Source organism: Triticum dicoccoides, chromosome 3B (assembly GCF_002162155.2).
Source record: "Triticum dicoccoides isolate Atlit2015 ecotype Zavitan chromosome 3B, WEW_v2.0, whole genome shotgun sequence".
In the NCBI taxonomy this organism is placed as follows: domain Eukaryota; kingdom Viridiplantae; phylum Streptophyta; class Magnoliopsida; order Poales; family Poaceae; genus Triticum; species Triticum dicoccoides.
Genome location: NC_041385.1, coordinates 459,707,996 through 459,733,379, shown reverse-complemented (window position 1 = coordinate 459,733,379; position 25,384 = coordinate 459,707,996). Strand labels below are relative to the sequence as shown.

General features: G+C 46.5%; 1 protein-coding gene across 1 annotated transcript; it reads left to right on the top strand.

Moving 5' to 3' along the window:
- Window positions 1-12,502: 12,502 nt before the first annotated feature.
- Window positions 12,503-16,850, top strand: LOC119276519. Its single transcript, XM_037557591.1, has 2 exons — window positions 12,503-13,814; window positions 16,585-16,850. Exon 1 carries the CDS (start codon window positions 12,627-12,629, stop codon window positions 13,812-13,814), a length of 1,188 nt encoding a protein of 395 aa, XP_037413488.1. The 5' UTR covers window positions 12,503-12,626; the 3' UTR covers window positions 16,585-16,850.
- The last annotated feature ends 8,534 nt before the right edge of the window (window positions 16,851-25,384 follow it).

Genomic DNA, 25,384 nt, shown 5'->3' with positions numbered 1-25,384 from the left:
CCAACGGCCGTCGTGCTTCTTCAACCTACGGTCTTCTTGCTCCAGCCGCCCAAACCAGCGTCGGCCATCATTGACCCCTACTACAAAAATATGAAGGAGGATGCCAAGAAAAATCCGGGGACTAGATGTGGAGACCAGATGAAGCTCACCTGAAGTTCACGACCAAGAAGGCGTACACATGCTACGAGATGCACATGCGGATCATTGACATGAGGGAGTGCTTCCTTCCCGCAATCGACGAGGGATCGAGCCACCAATAGAGCAATGGCACCAAGCGTCACAATAAGAAGTAGATGATGATTAGATGACCGTTTATCCTAGTTAATTATGCATGTAATTGTTTACTTTGGTGTACGTGTGCAAATGTCATGTGTGTACTAGCCACCTATGTAATTGGATGTTTCATTTGGTTATGCAATCATGTCCTTATAAGTATATATGTTGTTGCTTTGTAGAAAGGGCAAATCACAATGCACATGGTCCAAACTAGGGAACCTGTCGGTGATGATTTTATCAATCGTTGACAATTGTCTATCAGCAAGCGTTTGCACACAACACACATGGCTTATTAGCTGAAATGGTCTTTGTCGGTGTCAAAACCGGCGGATCTCGGGTAGGTGGTCCCGAACTGTGCGTCTAGGCGGATGGTAACAGGAGACAAGGGACACGATGTTTTTACCCAGGTTCGGGCCCTCTCGATGGAGGTAAAACCCTACTCCTGCTTGATTGATATTGATGATATGGGTAGTACAAGAGTGGATCTACCACGAGATCAAGGAGCTAAACCCTAGAAGCTAGCCTATGGTATGATTGTTGTAAAGGTTGTTCGTCCTACGGACTAAAACCCTCCAGTTTATATAGACACCGGAGAGGGCTAGGGTTACACAGAGTCGGTTACAATGGTAGGAGATCTACATATCCGTATCGCCAAGCTTGCCTTCCACGCCAAGGAAAGTCCCATCCGGACACGGGACAAAGTCTTCAATCTTGTATCTTCATAGTCTTGGAGTCCGGCCGATGATGATAGTCCGGCTATCCGGACACCCCCTAGTCCAGGACTCCCTCGGTAGCCCCTGAACCAGGCTTCAATGACGATGAGTCCGGCGCGCATATTGTTCGGCATTGCAAGGCGGGTTCCTCCTCCGAATAATTCATAGAAGATTGTGAACACCAGGATAGTGTCCGGCTCTGCAAAATAAATTCCACATTCCACGGTAGAGAGAATAATATGTACACAAGTTCAATCTGCTAACGTATTTTGTGGCATGACGTCATACCACCACCAAGCCTTTACTTGAATCATTTTTTATTCTACCACCTCAGCACGTTTAGCGAAGCGGTTTCCTTGGCACGTCTTGTCGAAGCAGAGATCGTGTTCCCCTTATTCCGGGATTCCCATCAATACGGACGTGGGTAACCCAACCGCGCCATTGATAGTGGCGCTTGGGAGATAAGCGAGTTTTACCAGGCCGGTGGGGACGCATAGTCTTCGTCCACCCACATATAAGGGGATAAGGATCCACCCTTTTTTACCTACGCCTTCTTCCTCCTTTGCTTATCCATCTCCGCGCACCCGAGCTCCAGCGCCCAAGTTCGCACATCTCGCCTCAACCTTCTCCCGCCATGTCCGGAGCGGGAGGCAAGTGGTTGGCCTCCTCCATTACGGAGGGGCACATCGAAAAGCTGCGCGGCGCCGGATACCTTTCCAGCGACATCACGCACCGGCTGCCCGACGAGGGGCAGCTCATCCCCACCCCCAGGCCCCATGAGAGGGTCGTATTCCTTCCCCACTTCCTCCATGGACTGGGCTTCCCACTTCATCCCTTCGTCCGGGGGCTCATGTACTACTACGGCCTGGACTTCCACGATCTGGCGCCAAACTTCATCCTCAACATCTCGGCGTTTATCGTCGTGTGCGAGGCCTTCCTCTGCATCCGGCCCCACTTCGGCTTGTGGCTCAAGACCTTCAATGTCAAGCCGAAGGTAGTGAAGGGCGTCCAAGCGGAGTGCGGAAGCGCCATGGTGGGCAAAATGCCCAACGTCACCTGGCTCGAGGGGGCCTTCATGGAGTCCGTCAAGGGGTGGCAATCGGGGTGGTTCTACATCACCGAGCCCCGTGACCCTAAATGGGCAGCGGGCCCCGAGTTCAGATCTGGTATCCCCATGTAGCTCACCTCCTGGAAAGAGAAGGGCTTGCTATGGGGCAGTTCGGAGGAGCTGACAGGACTCCAGTCCTGTCTCCAGACCTTGGTGAACAAGAAGCTTAGGCTTGTCAATGTGATCCAGGTCATGCTCATCCGCCGGATTCTCCCCTGCCAACAGCAGGCCTTCAATTTGTGGGAGTTTGATCCGGCACAGCACCGGACCCTGAGCGGGCTCTTCGACACGATGTATGAAGCTGCCTGGAGGGTGCTGTTCAAGGGCGGAGAAGCCTTCGCATCCGCGACGGAAGACCGCGGATTCAGCACCAAGCGCCCGGCCGACGAGGTAAGCTTTGTTATCCTCTATGGGACACTTATTTTCTTTCATAGTTTGACTCTATGTGGGATTTAAAACTCCCAATGCCTTTAACAGGACTGGCAGAGGACATCCGGACAGGTAGACTGTCCGGCTCCCCTTCCCGAAGACCCAGCGGACGCCCGTTTAACGGGGCTGCTAGTCCTGGCACTTTATGTGGTGCCGGAGAAGAAGGCCAAGAAGAAGGCTATGGGAACTCGAAGGAGTTCCCAGCGCCAGGTGATATCGGACTCATCGTCCGATGGCTCCGAGGCCGACTCCTCCCCCGAAGACGAGGAGGAGAAAGAGGGCTCTCCCCTGGAGGGGGGTGAGCGGAAGAGGAAGGCTTCCCCAACAGGGGAGGCCGAAGGGTCCAAGAGGGGAAGGACCCTTCCTCCGGACAGCTCCGCCAATGCCAACGTTGGCGACGAAGGGTGGCCCTCAAGGGCCAAGCCTCCCGCGAGATCGTAAGTATCCGGATTCCTGAATGATTTATAATTTCTCTTTTGTGTCACATAGTGTCCTTCTAATGCCGCACACTACCTCCAGTCCGGCCGAGGATGATCTTCCCGCTTCATCAAGCGGGTCATTGGCTCCGTCGGATGTAGATTCCATTCCGACTGCCTCCACCCCTCGCGATGCTGAGGACGCCGAGGTGGGATCCTAGGAGGGGACCCATCAGGAGGAGGCTCCGGAGGTGCCACAAGGCAGCCTCCCGGACTTTGCACCGGACTCCATGTCGGAACCCGCAGTGGTTCCGGAGTCCGGCAGGTGGCCCCTTCGTAAGAAGGGCAAGACCGTGACGTCGGCAGCCTCCGTCCAACCGGAAGCGCCGGACAACTTGTTGGAGGCGCTCAATGGTGCTTCCATTGAGGAAGAACACCGCACTATCATGAGTGCGGTGATTCAGAAGGTTCAGCTCGCCAAGAGCGGGCTGACCGAAGCCTGCAGCAGCCTTCTAACAGGCTTTGAGGTAAGAAATTTAAAATATGCAATGTAATACCGCATAGACAGTATCCCCTGATGCTGAGTTCGGTGTTCGAAAAGAAAAGCCGGACTGAGGATCTAAAAAGATATACGCAGGAGTTCTAAAAATTATGTCAATATGGGTTTGCAGGCTGCGCTGCTGACCTCTGCTGCACTGACTGCGGAGGTCGGTGCTTTGAAGCAGGACCTCGAGCGGTCCGAGCATGAGCTTGGCCTTGCCAAGAAGCAGCTCGAGGACAAAGAAGGTGAGTAACACCACATTAAATTTGTACCTTACAGAAAAGGATTTTGGTTGCAATGGAAATAACAAGGATAACGTGGGTACTGCAGGGGCCATGAACGAGGTGGCGACCCTGAAGGAGGCCATGTCTGCGGCCGAACGTAATGCGGCCGCGGAACGAGCGGAGCGAGAGAAGCAGGAGGCGCGGGTGGCGGAGGTGCGGCAAGAGCTCCAGGCTCTCATGGAAAAGCATGGGAGTTTGGAGCGCGACTCGAAGACTCGAGAGTCCGATCTTGCCTCGGCTCTTGAAAGTGCCAAAACTCGACAACATTTTTTAATATTCATGAACATTGTTTTGTCTGATGTACATTTTATGAAATGCATGAACATTTTTTGAATCAGCGAACATTTTTGAACCTATAAAGTTTAAAGGCAATTTGGAAACAATTTCTGAAATTTGCAAGCATTTTTTTCTGAATATTTAAAAAAAATCATGAACGTTATTGGAATTTGGGAGAGTTTTGTTCAAAGGCTTGACATTTCTTGATTATGTGAACATTGTTCAAAATTGTGAACATTTTTTGAATATGCAAACATTTTCTCAAAACCACGAATTATTTTTACTGCACGAAAATTTAATGATTTCTGGAACATTTTTTCAAAATAATGGACATTTTTCTTCTGAATTCACGATCATTTTATGATTTCTTGAATATTGATTTTGAAAATTAGAAAATATTCCGAAATATGGAACTTTTTGAAACCCTGAATTATTTTAAGAAAGCAAAAATCAGAAAAGAAAAAGACCAACAAAAAACGAAATAAACAGGGGGCGTGCCGTCTCGCAACGAGCGAGATACAGCAGAAGCGCCCCCAGACGCCCGCGTGCCGTGGGCCGAGCACTGTCCGTTTAGCGGTCCCGCGAAGTATAGGCCTGTTGGCCAGCTATAAATCCCGTTGTCTCTGTCTCATCTACTACCACTATAAAAGGAAGAGAGGGGCAGATCCAAACAATCACATCCATCCATCATCAAAATCTAATGGCCTTTAATCCTTTTGTGTTTAACGCTAGCAACCACGATCGCTAATCTGCCCCGCAGTACAAAAACTAGTAAGCTTGCACGTGCAATGCACGTCTCATTTGACTTAAAAGTTTGAATATGCAAAGCTTCAGTAAATTCCAATCCACATATAGCTACTTGTAATTCTACTCTGCAATGATTTGTAACACCTTCAAATTGGGCTATACCAGGATTGCAAAATTCACAGTTGTAGCACGGTTCTATAGTATAGTGAGTAGCTTGTGCTTCAGGGCCCTGACCACAAATCGGTACACTGGAACAACAGACTGGAAACAGTAATACCCATTTGATGACTTGTACATGTGAAATGATGCAAATAATAAGGTGGAGAGAGCATAGAGAAAAGGCCAGACAACATGTGACCTCCATCTGGTAAAGGAAATGGAGGATCCCTGCCCCCATCTAGAACCATCCGTCATATAGTTTTAGTGTTCAAGTACGTTATTAAACCTTCCAATATGGATTAGACGACATCATCGGCAACCCGTCGTGTGTCCATCGAAAGTATCAATTGGACTACTCTGAAAGGGAAAGATAAAAATCCCCAAGGATTAAATACCTGCGAACAAAACAATATCATAAGGAAAAAAATATTAGACATGCAAAACCAGTACAACTTTTAAAGTATATAGCTAAATTCACATTTATTCTTTACTTTTGTACGTATGAAAAAATGCAATAAGGGTTTTATAGACTTGTGGTACCTCTTCTAGTCGTTTTAGTGACGTGTCCTCAAAAGTATAGCAATTAACCAAAGGCCGGCATGCCTGCAGTGGCGGAGGCAGGGTGTTGGGGAGGGCCGGTTGGAGCAGAAAACAAATCAAATGTTGCACTGTTCATATGTTTATTAGGAACAAATCTGTAGTTTTGCGGCGGGGGGGGGGGCAGGCCCCTGCTAGTCATGTGTTTATCGCCATAGAATGTCTGCAAATAAGAACAATTTTTTTATCACTACAATGATTTTGATAGTTGAATTTATTGGTACACATTTAACTGGGAACAGAAATATTTTAGATGATGTACTCCTAATCCCTCATTCGAACAGTTGATTACTTCATTGGTTGACGAACCAAAAAAAAGATAGGGGCAAATACATACTATTAAGTCAATTTATGAACCTTGGCAGAGATGGAGATGTTAACTAATAGACTTATATTTGTCAGTTGTGACTGAAATTAGGTAATCCATAGAAGGATCAACTCTAAAAAATAGCAGAAAAGAGGAATATGGAACATTAGCATGGAGTTTTATAGTCAGAGATCTGATTGTGTATATGACAATTGTTGAATTGCAGTTTGATCTATACCCTAACCACACACATAGCAACAGTGGCAGTGGCTCCAACGTCCTCAAAGGAAGTGAAACTGGGGCTCCGAAATATCCTCGTTTCCTTGTTCTGTGTTCAAGGGCTGCTCGAAAGGGTGGTATTTCCTGAATTAGACAATATCTATTTGATTCATATCAACTCATAGCATGACAGAAAAAGGCTATAAAAAACAGCAGACAAGAAAATGGCATCTAAGCGCTATACCACTCAAACAAATGCTATTTTTGGTATTCCCAACTGCAAGACTACAATGAACCCTGTATCCATCTGTTTATAAATAAGCATTTGTAGCTAAGAATGGATCGATCAAACTGTGACAAAGAAACAAAATTGCGTACATAGTTGTAGCAAGGAACCAAAATCAAAGGGGCTCCAAACGCAGGTTGGGGAAACCTATCAAACTTGCAATCTGAGCAAGCTAAAAAGGCGATGAAATCAATGCTCTCACCTAAAGCAAGGAGGAAGCTTGCATGTGGTTGACAGTGAGGTGCAGAGGTTCTGGTTGTTGAACCAATCACACATGCAAAATTTAGGATTTTCTATTTCGTTGTGAAACGCATACCTTCAATATGAAAGAGTGACATTGCAAGACACTGGATATTACAATACATTTTAATTCAGCATCTAGAAATTGTTCTCCCGGTGGCAAACCTGCAGGCATAGAAATATAGGACATCGCAGTGAACAATTTGAATAATATATTGTTATTGAAGTACAGTGAGAGCAAAACATAGCACACAAAGCGTAAATAGCAGACCTGAATATTTCAGCAGGATTATTCAACTATTAATTGTAAAGACAAATGAACAGGTTTGCATTTCATTGAAGATGCTCTAGCCATAGGGTGAAATTCATTTGAAAATCTGAAAACCCACAGTTGGTAACCATTGCCTACGGAACTGAACACACATACCCAAAACACCAGAAATCTGGTTTCCATAATTCTTTGTGGTACACAGCTAAATTGTAAACTTATTCGTATATTTCATTGCTTATTTGATTCTACAAAGAAATTTTTGGACACCATTGAGAACATCAGCACTATAAGCGTGTGATGCATACTGTGTATATATTCCTAGAGCATGTGTAAGTATCATGAGTAGGCGTATTTGTCAGATCTTTAAATGGGGAACGCTCGGCTGATCCTAACGCAGACGGACGATGATTCCTCATCTGTGACATGTATTGGGGAACATCGTAAATCAGTAGAATGACAAAACAATTGTACATAGGGATCTTAAGAGTATGTATGCGTCGCTGTGATATAATATTGAGAAACTTAATTCTTAAATCCTAAATCAGTCCAATGACAAAACGATGCTACACAGGGATCTTAAGAGTAGGCATGCGGAGCTGTCACGTAATATTGAGAAGCTCAATTCATAAATATTTGAGTAAATCAAACTGTCAAGTGTTTTAGTAAATCTGAAACTGTGACAAAAAGGACCTTAGATGCAGGGAATGGTGATGAGTGGGAATGGTCTGAACCTGTATATATAAAGTAGGTGTTGTTAGGGAGGAGGCAAAAACAGAAAATATAAAATATTGTGAGTGAGATTGCATAAATATCTTAGATCAGAAAGCTCAGAAGCTTCTGGGTGGTAATTTTCGTGCCACATGAGGAATGTGCAGAATTCTGAGAGCATTGAAAAGGTAGTGACAGCAAACAATTTGTGAACCATACGAAGAGCTTAAATTCTCATAAATCAGATTGAGCTTAAATACTCATAAACCAGACTCTGACCCTGTTAGTGTTGAGTGTGGTATTGGCGTTGGATCATGATAATTCACCTGCGGCAATTGTTCCAGAATAATGGTGGTTAACTTTGTTCACTGTGTGGAAGGATCATCTATGCACTAAAATAATCATAACCAGAAGGATCATGTACGCATCAGATTGTCTTGTGTGGAAGGAACATAACCACAAGCATGCTGTTGAAACAATCCACAGTTCAATGTAAAGAAAACTTACTGGCTGGATAAGGTCGTTGTCGGCAGCAGAGGAGGACACCGCCACCCGGCCGCCCTCATGTTTTTTCAAGTGGCAGCAGAGGAAGGCCGGCGGGATGCTCACGCTCTCCCACCTTGTTGGGGCAGCAGAGGAGGACCGGCGGGCGGCTGCTCACGCTCGTGGCGGAGGAGAAGAGGATGGGCGGGAGGAGGGCGGCGACGGCAGAGGCCGGCGGGCGGCGGGAGGAGGGCGATGATGAGCAGGAGGCGGGAGAGGAGAGGATGGGCGGGCGGCTACTGACGGTCGCGGCGGCTCCGGATGTCCCGCGGCGAAGTTCTCCGGCGGAGCCCCCGGCGCGCGACGGGCGGCGGCCTCCGACTGTCCGAGGGCGAAGGGCGCGACGGTCGGCCGCGACCTGCGGCGACTCCCGCAGCGAAGGACGGCGGCGCCCGCTGTCCCGCGGCGAAAGGCGCGACGGTGGGCGGCTCCCGCAGCGAAGGAGTGACGGGCGGCGGACGGTGCGGGGAGGAGCAAGAGGGGGCGAGAGGTCGTGCGGAGGGGGGCGAGAGATCGTGCGTACAGTTGTTTATCTCTTTTTTTTAAGGGCGTGACTGGTTAGCGATCGATTAAGGGCGTGGTTGGTAGCGTTAAACACAGAATGATTAAGGGCCATTAGATCTTAATGATGAATGGGTGGGATTATTTGGATCTGCCCCTCTCTTTCTTTTATAGTGGTAGTAGATAAAGAAAACCGCCCGCACGACCTCCTCCTTCTCCTCCCGCACGACCTCCTCCTCCCGCGCCGTTCGCCTCCCTTCGCCGCGCCCTTCGCCGCAGCCGAGGCAGACGAGCCCCCTGAAGGGGAGGTCCCTCCAGGGACGGCGCAGTAGGCGAGCGCCGCGTAGGCGTCGGCGAGGACATGGACGAGGGAGGTGGCCCTGTTGTGTGCGACGGGGAAGCAGATGCCGACGGTGCTGGCGACGAGGATTGATGCCGACGGCGCTTGACGGCCCCGTCCCGCCTCTCCCAGCCGCCGCCATCGCCGAAGACGGAGGGCTCCGGCTTCGCGCCCCAGAACATGGCCTGGGTGACCGGCGGCGCCGGGTGCGCCCAGAAGGAGCAGGTGTCGTTGCCTCCCCGGCCGTCGCCGCCCGGCACACGAGGAGCTGCGCCGGGGACTGTCGAGTCGCCGCGGCCGCCCCGCTTGGAGAAGCCGCATGGTAGTCGCTGCGCCGTGCTCATCTGATGCCTGGACGACAAGGAGCAGCCTGCCAACATCCCTGAGACAGGCGTCACCAGCGGATGCAGCAGTGCAACGTAACTCCTCCTCTGAACTCTGCTCTTCTTCCTCCTGTGCTTTGCTGATCACACTCACTCTCTAACCTCTTTCTGATATGTGGGTACAGCTTGAGCTTCAGTGAGGTGTAGTGTATGAATGGATGGATGGATGAATGTGGAAGTAAAAACAGGGGAATGTTGGCGTTCTTGGATAGAATTGTCAGTCCAAAGAAAGAAAACGAGAGAAGAAAAGAAACTGAAAAAGGAATGTAATATGTTTGTGTATCTGCTGTATATGCAGGAAAGAATTCAGTGGTGGTGTTTGGACTCTGCAGAAATGCTGCTTAGTACAAAAGAATCAACGAATCTTGTGCGGGAACGCGGCGGCGCTGGGCATAAGAAAGGCTGTCTTGAGCTGCGTCGCCACAGCCACGTCGCAGCAGACCCCTCCATCTCCGTGCCCGGGCGCTCTCCCCTGCTCCAGCGCTGCAATCCGGGCCGAATCAGCACCTTCCTCCGTCGTCGATCTGCGGCCCCTTCATGCTTCATGCCCATGGTGTGGTCGACATACCGCCCCGACACGCTGCACTGGTATGTGTCCGACAGCGCCATCAAATTTCATAGTAATATTCAGCTTTGTCCGTGTTGCAATAACAATTAACTGTATATATAACTCTTCCCGTGTTCAATACCGATGGGCGATGGCTGCTATCTCCTTTTTGTTTTGGGAAAGGACCTCAGATCAATTAAACGTCCAGCCAGAGATACAAGGCACCCCAAACAGTGTGAATGATTTACTCAAGTTCTAAGCTATCCAAGGCATTGGATTTTTTCTGGACATGGTTCAGAACGAAGACTGTACAGACATATAGTAATCGTAAAGCTTGCGTCACAGAATGATATAAGTAAGAAATGATACTCAATGTATTGAAACACTGATGTTGGTTTTAGATATGGAGTAAGAAGTTCCCAGGAAGAAACACTTTTCTGAACCCCATGCACATTTTCTCACATTATGCCAGTTAGAAGGAAGAGAATTAAGAACATTAACACATATCTTTGGTGAATATCGTTGTACTATGTCCAATGGTATACCATGCATACATATGTAAAAGAAAAGGTTAAAAGTGACAAATATCGACCAAAAGAAACCATGCCCAGGAGCTAGATAGATTCTGGCCAAATAGATTTTGAAGAAGGGAGTTGGAACTTTGCAGTTGATTTTCTACATCAAATTTGGTAGCCTGGACCCTGGAGATGCAGAAGGAGTAGGCACAAGGAAGCAGACGGGATAGTAAATTTACTATGTGTTAGTTGTTAAATATAAGCTACAGGTCCAAATGTTGATGCTCCTGCTTACAAGTCGTATGAAATGTTTTTTCAAATGCTTTATGATGTTTTTCTTTAGTTGCCTCTGTAGTACATAATTTTATTTTCTCTTTTTTCTCATAGTGCCTAGCGTTCTGATGGGATATGGGAAGAGATGGGTGAATGACCTATAGGATTTAATAGCCCGTGCTCCCTTGCTGTCTGCCTGCAACACAAGCTCATGCTCTACTACAGGGAGGCTGCGGTCATAAGAGGACATCATCAAGTTCTTCGATTGGTGCAACCGACTGATTGATGTTGCTGTTTGGATGGCCTGTAGTTCGAGTCATTCTAGGTTTTTTACTGTTATACCTTGCATCTAGAAGATCTTTGGTGGGTTTCATAATCGTAAGGTCAAATGTCATTATACAAATTGAGTGCTATTACTATGCATGTGACTGTTCTGTTTGAAGTAAGTCAAACTCTGTTAGTTATGTGATGCTTCCAAATTGAATAAGTAGAAGTGCACATCTAACATATATCTTGAATTAATGTTTCGAGAAATAATGAGTTAATTTTATGAACACCGATGGGCAAACGTTTTATCTTTATTTGATGATCCAGAGAGAGGTCAACTTACATTTTTACTGTCATTAACCTTTTATTGCCATCTTGATAAGCACATGGTGAATTATGTACTAAGTGTATATAAGGTCTCAGATCAATGTTGATGCTCCTGCTTCTCCTTTTATTTCTCATATATTAGAAGCTGCTGGAAACATTTGTAGTTCCCCCGGCATGTTTAGCATGTAGTTATTTTCCATATTTAAATGCAGATGAAACATAATAATCTAGATGCATCTATTCTCTTTTTAGACCAGGGGAGTGTTCCCGTTTGAAAAATGAATACCTAGAGTGGAAGTATTGCTAACAGTGAAATGCTTTTAAAATATCTGTAGGTTATATATTCTGACTGAAAATATCTGCATAGGTTATACGGGCCAGAGTGTCCATTGTCGACGCCACCTTCGCTGCTGTACCCATATTTGGGGCCAACCAAACTATGTAGCCATCTGTCATCCTGGAGGTCTCAAGACGAGGGTCGTGCCCAAGAAGCTCCGGTGTCAGGATAGAACGGTAATACATGCCTGTGCTTTAAATATATGTTTTAACCATAAAATTGATTTGTTCCTTTCAATGGTATGTCGACATGCATTTCCATCAAATGACTCACTTCTAATGCATTGCTTCTTAGCTGAATATATGTTTATTTATTGTACTTTTTTTCTTAGAAACTACTGTTCTCAAGTGGAGAGTGGAGACACGATTGTAAAGGTCATCCCTTGTAATCTCAACTAAAATAATTAAGCGGATGTCTAGCTGATGTTGGCATACATGAAAATTCGTCTTGTCTTTTATTGGTTAACTCCCAATAGGCTTCACCAAATTGGAAACATCATGTAAAACCAGTGTATAAGAAAAATCTTGGAAAACTCAGGCAGCAGATAGCTATGAAGCATATCCATTTTATTACAACTTGCTTATGATGTACTATAATTGTCCAACACAAAACTCAAGCTCACAACACAGGTACCTAAATCATACTTGTAAATCAACATCATCAGAAAAGAAAAGGAAAAAAAGTTGGTTCCAACGAACAAGTCGAGCAGCCCACGCCGCTTGCAGCTATTTCTTTGGGTACAGTTTCCATGCTTCATCAGGATAGAGGGAGGCATCGGCATGCACCAAGTCTATGTCATCTTTCCCAAGCCAGGCACACATGAAGTCTCGTTTTTTTTTTGAAACGATGTCTCATCTTGTTGATGCACATGAATTTCATGTGCATGCTTACTAGTGAAAAAAAGCTATCGTTTCCCCGTCTCCAACCAGCCCCGCCACCCCAAACCCTAGGTCGCCGCCGCAATCCCTCTGCAAATCGATCTTCCGCCGCTGTTGCGCCTAGTTCGGCGCGCGGAGATGCCGCGGCAGCGACGCACAGAGACACTTCCCCGCGGCCGCGGGGGCAAGAAGCTGAAGGCGGCCGGAGATTTATTTATTCCTACGAAGCCTCCGTCGGTGTACATGGTGGTAGGCCATGATGTCACTCGCCCTGCCTACTCCGTAATTAAGGTGAACACCTTCCCTGACGGTGGCAGCGGCGGCGACACTCCGATACCTATTCCAGGACATCTCGCCCGCCTTGAGGCCAAACACTGCATGTCTTTCGTCCCCGTGCGGTCGAGGCACGGCTCGTGGATCGTCGGCGTCGGTGGCAATTCACCAATTGATTATGGCCCCGAGACCATCGTCTTCGACACCAGTACACACCAGGTGATCCCGGGACCGAAGCTTGTGTCGACTAAGCTCCGCCCGATCCTGCTACCGGTCGGCGACAAGATATATGCCTTGACACGTCAACCTGCCATTAAGGGGGGTGTTAATTTCGTGCCCTGGTTCGAGGTGCTCGATCTCTCCCAAGCTCGAGTGGTCAGTGGCCGTCTCGTGGACTGCAAATGGGAGCAACTACCCCGGCCGCCCTGCTTCCCCTGGGAACTCTCCCCAAGGCAGTACATCTTCCCACCGGTGGTCAGGGTTAAGTCTTATGTAGCTGTGAGCTCCTACATTCTGGTGTCGATGGATGGACAGGCAGGCACACATATCTTCAACTTGAAGACAGAGCAATGGTCGAAATTGGATGACAATGTTCTGCCATTCACTGGAGGCGCCGTACCACATGGCCCCCTCTTCCTTGGCTTTTCAAGCGCTGCCAAAAAGATCACTGCTTACAGCATCACAGTCTGTGCCGCGGTGTCACCAAGCCCAAGCATCACAGCAGGGTGCCCATCCTTATCAATTGTTGAGTTCCCGATAGTTGATGAGGCAGAGGAGGAGGTCGTTAGCCGTGGCAAATTTGTTTCCCTTGGTAACCATGGCTTCTGTTCGTTTATGTGTCGCAACGATGACCTTATGCTAGGTACTCTTGAGCATACACAGGAACTTATCACCATGAGAGCATACACAACAGAGGACCACCACCTCTCACAAGACCACCCCAAGTCTATTTGTCACATAGTGATCTCCAATCAAGTGGAACAGGTTTACAGCATCCGCGATTCACTCCAGGGACTTACTTGGCCATCCCTGGTAGATGTGATATCCTTATGAGTAAGCCCCTTCAGCACATTTACTTTCCAGTACTTCACCACATTGCTTACTTAAATTCATAATTCTGATTCAGTTAAGAGGATCTATTTCTTTCTTCAAATATTTCACACACTGTTAGATTTTGGATTTCATGATACTCTCTCATACCTCCTATTATTTCCAGCCACAGGACACAACAACTTTAAGATGGGTTTTTGGCCTATCCTCCCAATATTGATCAACATAGTGAAATTACTGCTGCAATATATATGTTATTACAATTCTTGGCTGGGGGTAGATGGATGGTCAAATGTCATGGGGGCTTTTACCGTCAGTAACCTCCATTCACTAGATAGACCTTATTAATACTAAAGGCATAGCTAGTGTTGAAAGCTCCCACACAAGGTGTGGTCTGGGGGAGGTAATTTCTTGACAACCTTACCCTTGCACAATAATTCTGCAAGGAGGCCAGTTTGAACCCAGAACCTTCAGGCCGCAAGTGGAGAGACTCTACCACCGCACCAGGCCTGCCCTTCTAGATAGACCTTAATACTATAGGCAGATATTATTACAGGTTCTATAATAAGCTAACCTAAGTGAATTAGAGCTATTCTCTTTGTTAGTTTTGTTTTTTGGCTTTGACTTTTGCTGGCCCCATTAAGGGATTTAAAACTGAATTTGTATATCCACTAGGGAGCTAAAGCATATAAAAGGCTTGTAGAAGGACCAAAGTTACAAAAAGTGACTCTAAAAGAGCCCATCCCTGCAGCTTCAGGAAACAATTGATTTTTCATTAACCTTTATCCCCCAATTCTTCGCAATAAACAACAACAACGTCCCAAACTTGTTGGGGTAGGCTAGAGCTGAAACCCATAAGATCTCGAAACCAACTAATGGTTCTGGCACGTGGATAGCTAACTTCCACGCATCCCTGTCCATGGCTAGTTCTTTAGTGATATTTTTCAGTCCTTAAGATTTCTCTTTACGGACTCCTCCCATGGCAAGTTTTGGTCTATCCCGACCTCTCTGGAGTCTTGACATTATCAGCACGCTTTAACCGTCTGCTATGCACTCCCCCAATTCTTGGCAATACTAACACTAAATTGTTACTTATTTTATCAACACCGGGGGGCGGAGCATCCCTACCTCGAGTTATCATCAAGGGAAAATGAAAAATTGTTTTGTTTTATCTGTGTTTTTGTTTCTTTAAGTTTGCCCCTCTAGAGCTGGTATGAATAGCACACTTATAAATATATGCTTAAATGGTAGTCGCAGTATGATGTCACTTCCGCTGTTCTGCATATATGTTCCTGTAGTGTATTTTTGCTGTTTTTCAGGGAAAATGGATAGTCTAGTAAGAACATAGTTGAGTAAGCCAATAATATTCACTCTATTGTTTGTGCTGCTTGTATTGAAGCAACTATGAGATAACCCCAGTAGTGAAAATTTGATGTTCAATGTTATATTTAGCTGTATCTATGCATTCATTTGAAATCCACCTATTAATTTTATCACCTTTACTAAAAGTGCTTTGTTGTAGCCTGGTGGGAGAATGTTGCATCAATTTTATATTGGATTAAAGCATTGGTCATTGTTGCTTTATACCATGTATACAAACAAATGCCCCCCTCCAGTCATAAATACTTTTCACATTTGACTTTGCATGTTCTTTGATGCGTATTCTTTGACCACTAATTTCTTGTAGAATGTATTAATAAAATCCTTTGAATCTAAGAGATATTGTGAGTATTTTGGATACAAGTCAAACACATATTACTAACATGTTTCCAAATAAAATAATCTAATAGTTATTTATGCTTGTAGTTTTTAAGGTTTGATTTGTCTTGATCAACAAGTTTTTTTGACTGGAGGGGTATTTTTTAGGGCTTCTGCCACTGTTTACTTCAAAAGAAGATACTATTGTGCAAGTTTACGCTCCCCGCCATCCTATGGGCTCCTAAAATGCTAGCTGGAGATTGGGTTTTGGTTTTAGGAAAGTGGAAATGGGAAATGAGTGCGGCGTCATGTTTAGTTCAGTGTTTGCTTCCTTGTATAGCGGTATGAAGTAACATTAGGAAAGGGTTTTTGGGAGAACATTTTCCACAGGCTCAAACGTAGGGACAGGGTGTGGGCTATGGTGGGCTTCGGTGATGAAAGAGCATATTGTGAAGCATTAGAAGCACTTGTCCAGTGGGCACTGTTTCTACCATTTTACCACATGATTGGACGACCCCAGCTCACCAATCCTGTGAGCCCATGACCCAATCCTTTCATTATTGTTTCTTTTCATATTCTCCTGGATATGAAAGGATTGAGAAGAGAGGAGAAAAATATTATTGTTTCTTTTCATATTCTCCTGGATGTGAGGCTGTACGGGTGCTGAAAGGGTATCTATCAGATGGTTGCATATTTTGTTTGTGGAGGGCTTCTGTCATTTAAAATTTGCATCGCTGACTCAATCCTGGAGTGTTGTAACTCCAATTATTTCCCATCCCAAATCCACCTTTCTATAACCCTATCTCCGTACATCTGTATGTCCAAACTCCACCCCCATTGTTTGTTTCAATTCAATGTGGCCTTCCATAGATGTTGTGTTTTGGGCGATTTCAATCATTGGAAAGATCTAAATTGGGGTTCTGGAATGCATTCTTGTGTAACTATTCCAGAAGATAGGATTTTATGCCTCGGGGTAGTAATTTCATGCAGCTTTGGGTATCAACTATCTATAAGCTATTGTTTGATTTCTCTGCAATATTGTACTAAATTTGAATTATCTTATATGGTTATACAGGTACAACTTTATGTTAATGGACCCATCTGGAGTTTGTAGAGCCAAGGAACTTGCGATGTGGCTTTTTGCAATTTAGGCACCGTTTATATAATTATTATCTAGCATGTAATAATACTGGTCGACTGAATTTTCCAAATGTGGATGCTAATCATAATTACCAGGGTCGATGTATTGAGGATTTTCTTGTCGGAAGCCCATGTGTCTGAGTATTGTTTTGCCATAGAAAAATATCCGATGAAAACCACATAATTAGGCATTCTATTTTAGACCACAGCCCAGGTATTTCTTTTGCTACGGTGGCGGTATCCATGTTGGTAAAGGAAATCTCTGTCTAATTTGAGATTTTCTCCCCCTGTTCTAAAATATAATGTGTGTTCATTTTCAGAAATGGCAAACTCCTCTGTGTTGAGCAAAGTAGACCAAAATACCAAAATTATAATATTTGTATCATTAGATACACCAAAAAATATATTTTCATATTTTATTTATTTCATTTTGTAGATGTTGATGAATTTTTCTACTAACTTTTGTACCTAGAAATATTTTGACTTTTTGAATGGAAAACCAACTAAAAAGATGTACTTTGGTTTGTTCATATGAAAATATTGTGAGGAATTACTTAAGTACATGTTTAATTAAGAGAGAAGTCAATATTCAAATCCTGAACTCTTCGGTTTGTTTGCTGCGTCATCACTCATCAGATTGGTTTGCACTTTAGAATCGAGATTGAGAGAGAATTGACAATCGATGTAAATGAATGTGAGGAATAGTTATTCTTCGCCCCCTCTTTATTTTGACGTGAATGCACCGTATTTTTAGGTTTCATAAATTTCGTTCTATTTCATACGTAAAAAAAGAACGTAAGAAAATATATACTCGCCATAAAAAATATTTTATGTTACGTAAAATTATGAATGTAAAAACAGTGTAAAACATGTTTTGAATCAGAATGATTGAATCAATTGATCGATGGTTACATGCCCCCTTTTATATGTCCCGAAGAGACATGATGATCCCTCGAGGGGGCGTTGGTTTTAGGAGATCGAAGGGAGGCGTCGGTTGCGGGACAAACCGCAACGACGGTTTACTCAAGGGGAGATTTCCCCCTAATTACAGAATTAGTTTTAACACTCCCCTTAATCTACGCTTGACCATGTAGATCATCTTCACGATTGTCCGGGAAGCTCTATCATCTCAAAAGATTCTCCTTCAAAAGTTCTTCATATAATCTTTGATGAGATCCTGAAACATATACTCACAAAGAAAGATAGCACAATGTGATGTCATTGAAATGAGACTCCCCCTGACACCTGCAAGTCCCTAAGTCTTCGCATACCAATTCCATGAACACATTTATGGAATATAGAATTTGATAGAGACTTGGTAAATAAATCAGCAAGGTTGTCACATGATTTGACTTGCAGAATGCTTATTTCCCCGCTTTTCTGAAGATAATGGGGGAAAACCATTTAGGAGAAATATGCTTGGCGATATTACTCTTGATGTATCCTGCTTGCATCTGCGCAACACATGCCGCATTATCTTCATAGATAATGGTAGGTGATTTTATCGAACCAATTCCACATGACTGTTGTATGTGATTTATCATTCTGCGAAGCCATACACATTCACATGTTGCTTCAAATAATGAAATTATTTTAGAATGATTGGTAGATGTTGCCACCAGAGTCTGTTTTAAAGCCTTTCATGATATAGTAGTGCCACCATGTAGGAACACGAAGCCGGTATGAGATCTGGCATTATGGGGATCAGACAAATAGCCGGCATCTGCATATCCAATCATATGAGAGTCCTGATTTTCCTAGGACTGAAAAAATAAACCAAGATCCTTTGTGCCTTGGAGATATCGAAAGACATTCTTCACTCCAGACCAATGACGTTTGGTGGGAGTTGCGCTATGTCTAGCAAGTAGATTCACTACAAATGCAATATTAGGTCTTGTGCAATTTGCAAGATACATAAGCGCTCCAACGACACTGAGGTATGGAACTTCAGGTCCCAACACCTCTTCTCCATCATCCCTTGGTCTGAACGGATCTTTCTCCACGTCTAGAGATCGAACTACCATGGGAGTTTTAGATGGATAGGATTTGTCCATATTGAATTTCTCCAATATTTTCTGGATATAGGCAGATTGGTGTACCATAATTCCCGAAGGAAGGTGCTCAAGTTGAATACCTAAGCAAAATTTGGTTTTACCCAAATCCTTCATCTCAAATTCCATCTTTAGGTGATTGCGTGCTTCATCAATGTCTGGTGTGCTGCCGATGATGTTGAGATCATCAACATACACATAAATGATGCAAAATCCTGTAGAGGACTTCTTGATGAAAACACATGGGCAATAAGCACTATTGGAGTAACCTTTATGAAGAAGGAACTCACTGAGTCGGTTGTACCACATCCGCCCCGACTGCCTTAAGCCATATAATGACTTATTCAGCTTTACACAAATACATGTTGTGTCGGAGATATACTGTGACGCCCCCGATTCAATCGTACACTAATCATACACGCAAATGTGTACGATCAAGATCAGGGACTCACGTGAAGATATCACAACACAACTCTAGACACAAATCAAAATAATACAAGCTTTATATTACAAGCCAGGGGCCTCGAGGGCTCGAATACAAGCTCGATACACAAGAGTCAGCGGAAGCAACAATATCTGAGTACAAACATAAGTTAAACAAGGATGCCTAAGAAGGCTAGCACAAAAGCAACAACGATCGAAGAGGCAAGGCCTCCTGCCTGGGACCTCCTAACTACTCCTGGTCTTCGGCGGTCTCCACGTAGCAGTATCCATCGGCGGTGGCATCTGACTCCAGGGATCCACCATCTGGTTGCATCAACCGGAAAGAAGAAAGAAGGGGGAAAAAGGGGTAGCAAAGCAACCGTGAGTACTCATCCAAAGTACTCGCAAGCATCAGATCTATACTAAGTATGCATTTGTATCAAATGGAAGGGTTGTATCTGTGGACTGAAGTGCAGAATGCCAGAATAGAGGGGGAAAGCCTAGCCTATCAAAGACTAGCATCTTCACGCAGCTCCGAGCATCTTGCAGCATGTAGAAGAGTAAAGAATAACAGTTTATAATTAACAAGCATGTTGTAACATTAATGCCCAGAGATCCTTCCTCGACTCCCTGCGAGAAAGCAATCCCGGAGCCACATATCTCAAGTATCCATTTGTAGTTGTATAAGATCAGGATATAAGTCTGAACGTCTGTTACCATGGACACGACTATTAATAGATAATCTTCCTTGCAGGGGTGCACCACGTTTGCCAACACGCTCGATCACGTTGGCCGGACACACCCTTTTGGGGTCAATGCCCGACCTCGGAAGATCAACACGTCCCAGCCCTACCTAGACTCAGCAGAGAGGTCCCCGTCGGTCTACATCCTAAGCACTCCGGGGTCTGGGCCCATCGCCTGTTGCACTCCGGGTCGTTGCGAGCAGGGCAGACCAGGCTCCACCACTACAGGATGGTGCCGGCCCAGCCGTGCCGCACTGCTGAACTGGACGTCTGACAAAGCTTCGGCTGATAATGCGACGTTGAGGCCCATAACTATTCTCACATGGTGGTTGGTGCGTAAAGGCCAGAGGCCAACTCAGAACAAATACCCAAACCATAGTGTATTATTAGCTTGCGGAGACGAGCAGAGACTCACGATCGAAAATGACCCCGTCGCCCCGTCTCATGGACTTACGACAAGGGCCTAGAATGCCCGGCCGTGCCACGTAACCATCTTGCGGGTGCTCTCCGGGCCTGCCCGACTTTCACCAAGGTCTCAAGTAAAGTCAAGGTAACCGTGTGTCCAAACATCAAGGGGAAAACCCGAGGAATCACCCCCGGTGGATTCCACTCAATGTAATCATCAAGGTGAACGTAAGAGGGATCACCCTCAAGGTTCACACTTGAGGTGTTGAACAACAGAGCCGTATCGGGAATGGTGAAAGAGGAAATCACCCTCGATGACCATGACCGAATAGCTACACTACAGAATTATCATCAGGAGTGCGTTATGAAGGATCACCCTCGGCACTCGATAGTAGCTCTGCAGAGTCGAGCAACTAAAGGGGGCATGATGTGATGTGAGGTGTCCGACTCTGGTCGTCGATCACGCTGATCGAGTCGTCGATGATGAAGCAGGGGCAACAAGGACAAGTACTGGGGGTCACTGATGGATTACTAACCAACCTATACTAAGCAGTTTAGGATAAGCAGGTAGGTAACAAAAAGCCGGTACAAAAGCAGGCTATGCATCAGAATAGGAGCAAACAATAACAGTAGCAAAATCTAATGCAAGCATGAGAATATAGAATGGGCGATATCGGTATGATCAAAGGGGGGGCTTGCCTAGTTGCTCAGACAAGAAGGAGGGTCGTCGGTGACGTAGTCGATCACAGTGGCATCAGCAGCTATCACGGGGTCTATCGAAGAGAAGAGGGGGAAGAAACAGTAAATACATGCAAACATATACACAACATGAATTTAAGCGGGGCTAGAGGTGTTCTAACGCAGTGCTAGGCGTTACTGGCGAAGGGGGAAACATCCGGGAAAGTTTTCCCGGTTCCGGACGTCTGTCAGACAGATGAACCGGAGGGGAAAGGTTCAACGTTTGCTATGCTAGGGACGTGTGGCGGATGAATGGACCAAGTATTCGGATTCGTCTCGTCGTTCTGAGCAACTTTCATGTACAAAGTTTTCCGATCCGAGTTACGGTTTATTTTCTATGAATTTTCAAAGTTTTAAACATTTTCTAGAATTAAATAAATTATCATAAGGGTTTATTGCGTCAGCATGATGTCACAGTGACATCAGCAGTCAGCAGGGCGGCTGACCAGGTCAAAACAGGCATGTGGGTCCTGTTAGACTAACAGTGTATTAAACTAACTAATCTAGGTTAGTTAGCTACTGGACCCCACCTGTCATAGACTAATTAGCTAAACTAATGAGTTTAATTATTAAAACATTTTAGTTAGAGGAATAAGCAGTGGGGCCCGCACGTCAGTGGCTGGGGCATGCCCAATCAGCAGTTGACCAAAGTCAACAGGACAGCCGGGCCCCAGGGGCCCACGGGTCAGCGACCGAGGGGGTGGCCCCGGCCGGCCAGGTCAGCAGTGGCGCCGGAGCTAGCTCCGGCGACCAAAACAACGTCGGCGCCTCACCGGACTTGTCCGGAATCGCGCTACAGGGGGCCTCCGGACCTGCGGCTTGGACCTAAGGGCGCAGCCCGGCGCTGCGAACACGATGGTGACGACGACCGGCGTCGGGGACGACCGGAGCATCGTCGGCGGCAAGCGGAGGCGGCAACAGCGTTCGGGAGCGCAATGGGAAAAGCCTACGGGGCGCCAAATCGGCCGCGGCTGGTTGCATTCGAAAGGGCATGGCCTCGCGCGTCCAATGGTGGGGCTTGTATCGTCTGGGGGTGCCGGCAAGGTCACCGACGGTGAGCCGAGGTGGAGGCCGAGGGCGGAGCTAGTCGGGGCGTGTCTGCGGTGCGCATAAGAGAGAGGGGGAGGGCGAGGGAATCTCACCGAGGGAGCACAAGAGGGCTCGTCGGCGGCTTAGGAGCAGCAGGGGGTTGGCGGAGCAACGGCGACGTCGCAGTGGCCGGAGATGGGGACGAGGACGAACGGCGTCTGCGGTGCTTCTCGAGCTCGATGGCGAGGCATAGTAGAGGTAGAGGTTGCCAGCGCGTCTCGTGGACGTGCTGCTGAGGCACGGGGTGGCTGGTGGCCGCGGCTATGGCGCAGCCATGGCGACGGCGGCGCTCGATGAGGCGCGGCCGAGGTGGATCTGGAGGGGAGTGGGAGAGGCGGAGTGGACGAGGGAAGGGAGTGGGTGAGTGGGGCAGGGGGGAGGACTCGAGGCGCCGTGAGGAGGCTTATCCACTCGCCGGCGACGTGGCAGCATGGAGCGCCGAGCCGGGTGCGACGGGGACGAGCGGGACGCGCCCGGTCGGATGAACAGACAGAGGAGGGGGGTGACCGGGGAAGAGGAGTGGGCCGACTGGCTGGGCCTTGGCCCAGTTGGGCCAGGGTCCAGGGGGTGGGGCTGTTTTCTTCTCTCTCCTTTCTTTTACTTTTCTGTTTTCCATTTGCTCTTTTCCTTTTGCATTTTCTTTTTGTACCAAATAAGTTTTGTTATGAACAAAACTTGGCACATAATTCTTGAAGGAAATATGCCCTAGAGGCAATAATAAAGTTATTATTTATTTCCTTATATCATGATAAATGTTTATTATTCATGCTAGAATTGTATTAACCGAAAACATAATACATGTGTGAATACATAGACAAACATAGTGTCACTAGTATGCCTCTACTTGACTAGCTCATTAATCAAAGATGGTTTTGTTTCCTAACCATAGACATGTGTTGTCATTTGATTAGTGGGATCACATCATTAGAAGAATGATGTGATTGACATGACCCATTCCGTTAGCCTAGCACTTGATCGTTTAGTATACTGCTATTGCTTTCTTCATGACTTATACAAAGTTCCTGCAACTATGAGATTGTGCAACTCCCGTTTACCGGAAGAACACTTTGTGTGCTACCAAACATCACAACGTAACTGGGTGATTATAAAGGAGTACTACAGGTGTCTCCGAAGGTATATGTTGAGTTGGCGTATTTCGAGATTAGGTCTTGTCACTCCGATTGTCGGAGAGGTATCTCTGGGCCCTCTCGGTAATGCACATCACTATAAGCCTTGCAAGCAATGTGACCAATGAGTTGGTTACGGGATGATGCATTACGTAACGAGTAAAGAGACTTGCCGGTAACGAGATTGAACTAGGTATTGGATACCAACGATCAAATCTCGGGCAAGTAACATACCGATGACAAAGGGAACAACGTATGTTGTTATGCTGTTTGACCGATAAAGATCTTCGTAGAATATGTAGGAACCAATATGGGCATCCAGGTTCCGCTATTGGTTATTGACCGAGAATAGTTCTAGGTCATGTCTACATAGTTCTCGAACCCGTAGGGTCCACACGCTTAAGGTTTCGATGACAGTTATATTATGAGTTTATGAGTTTTGATGTACCGAAGGAGTTCGGAGTCCCGGATGAGATCGGGGACATGACTAGGAGTCTCGAAATGGTCGAGACATAAAGATCGATATATTGGACGACTATATTCGGAGTTCGGAAAGGTTCCGAGTTATTCGGGTATTTTTCGGAGTACCGGAGAGTTACGGGAATTCGCCGGGGAGTATATGGGCCTTATTGGGCCATACGGGAATAGAGGAGAGAGGCCGAAATGAAGGAGGGGCGCAGCCCCCCTCTGGTCCGAATTGGACAAGGGGTGCAGCCCCCTTTTCCTTCCTCCTCTCCCCCTCTTTCCTTCTCTCCTACTCCAACAAGGAAGGGGGGAGTCCTACTCCCGGTGGGAGGAGAACTCCTCCTGGCGCGCCCCTCCTGGCCGGCCGAACCCCTCCCCTGGCTCCTTTATATACGGGGGCAGAGGGCACCTCTAGGAAGAACAACACAAGTTGATCATCGTGATCGTTCCTTAGCCGTGTGCGGTGCCCCCCTCCACGATATTACACCTCGGTCATATTGTAGCGGTGCTTAGGCGAAGCCCTGCGACAGTTGAACATCAAGATCGTCACCACGCCGTCGTGCTGACGGAACTCCTCCTCGTACCTCTGCTGGATCGAAGTTCGGGGTGCGTCATCGAGCTGTACGCGTGTCAAGAACTCGGAGGTGCCGGAGTAACGGTGCTTGGATCGGTTGGACCGGGAAGACGTACGACTACTTCCTCTACGTTGCGTCAATGCTTCCGCTTCAGTCTACGAGGGTACGTAGACAACACTCTCCCCTCTCGTTGCTATGCATCACCATGATCTTGCGTGTGCGTAGGAATTTTTTTGAAATTACTACGTTCCCCAACAGTGGCATCCGAGCCTAGGTTTTATGGTTTGATGTTATATGCACGAGTAGAACACAAGTGAGTTGTGGACGATATAAGTCATACTGCTTACCAGCATGTCATACTTTGGTTCGGCGGAATTGTTGGATGAAGCGGCCCGGACCGACATTACGCGTACGCTTACGCGAGACTGGTTTTACCGCCGTGCTTTGCACACAGGTAACTAGCGGGTGTCAGTTTCTCCAACTTTAGTTGAACCAAGTGTGGCTACGCCCGGTCCTTGCGAAGGTTAAAACAGCACTAACTTGACGAACTATCGTTGTGGTTTTGTAACGCCCGGATAATTAGGCTACAGTAAAACTCTTCTAATGATGCCATGTCATCAGTGTTACTGTTGCTAACCAAGTGGTAGTTCAAAATCATTGCTAATTCAAAATATGAATTAGTGACAAACACCCTAAGTTTTCAAAAGTCAAAGCGAAAATGTTCGGGGGTTGCCAAATATTGCACTGGTAATTATGGTGAAGCAAACACCATTTTATAAAATGCCTAAATGCCCTAAAACTAAATAAAACAGAAAGGGAAAATAAATAAAAGAAAGAAATTACAAAAAAACAAAAAAAGGGGGAAGCCCCCTGGACCAGGCAGCCCAACCCACCCGCACGGCCACCGCCCAACCCCCCTGGCCCGCAGCCAGCCTGGCCGGCCCAGCCGGCCCAGCTCCCGCACCGCGTCCCCTTCCCCTGTTCCCCCGACCCGGGTCGGAACAGGGCGCGTCCCAACCGAACCCCCCTCGCCGGCGACGAGACGAGGGGATAAGGTCACCACGCCGCGCCTCCTCGGTTCCTCCTCCCACTCGCCCCCCCACTCTCGCCTCGGTCCCT

What these genes read in the sequence shown, in the direction of transcription:
- LOC119276519 (XM_037557591.1), top strand. Translation starts at nt 12,627, where the DNA reads ATGCCGCGGCAGCGACGCACAGAGACACTTCCCCGCGGCCGCGGGGGC.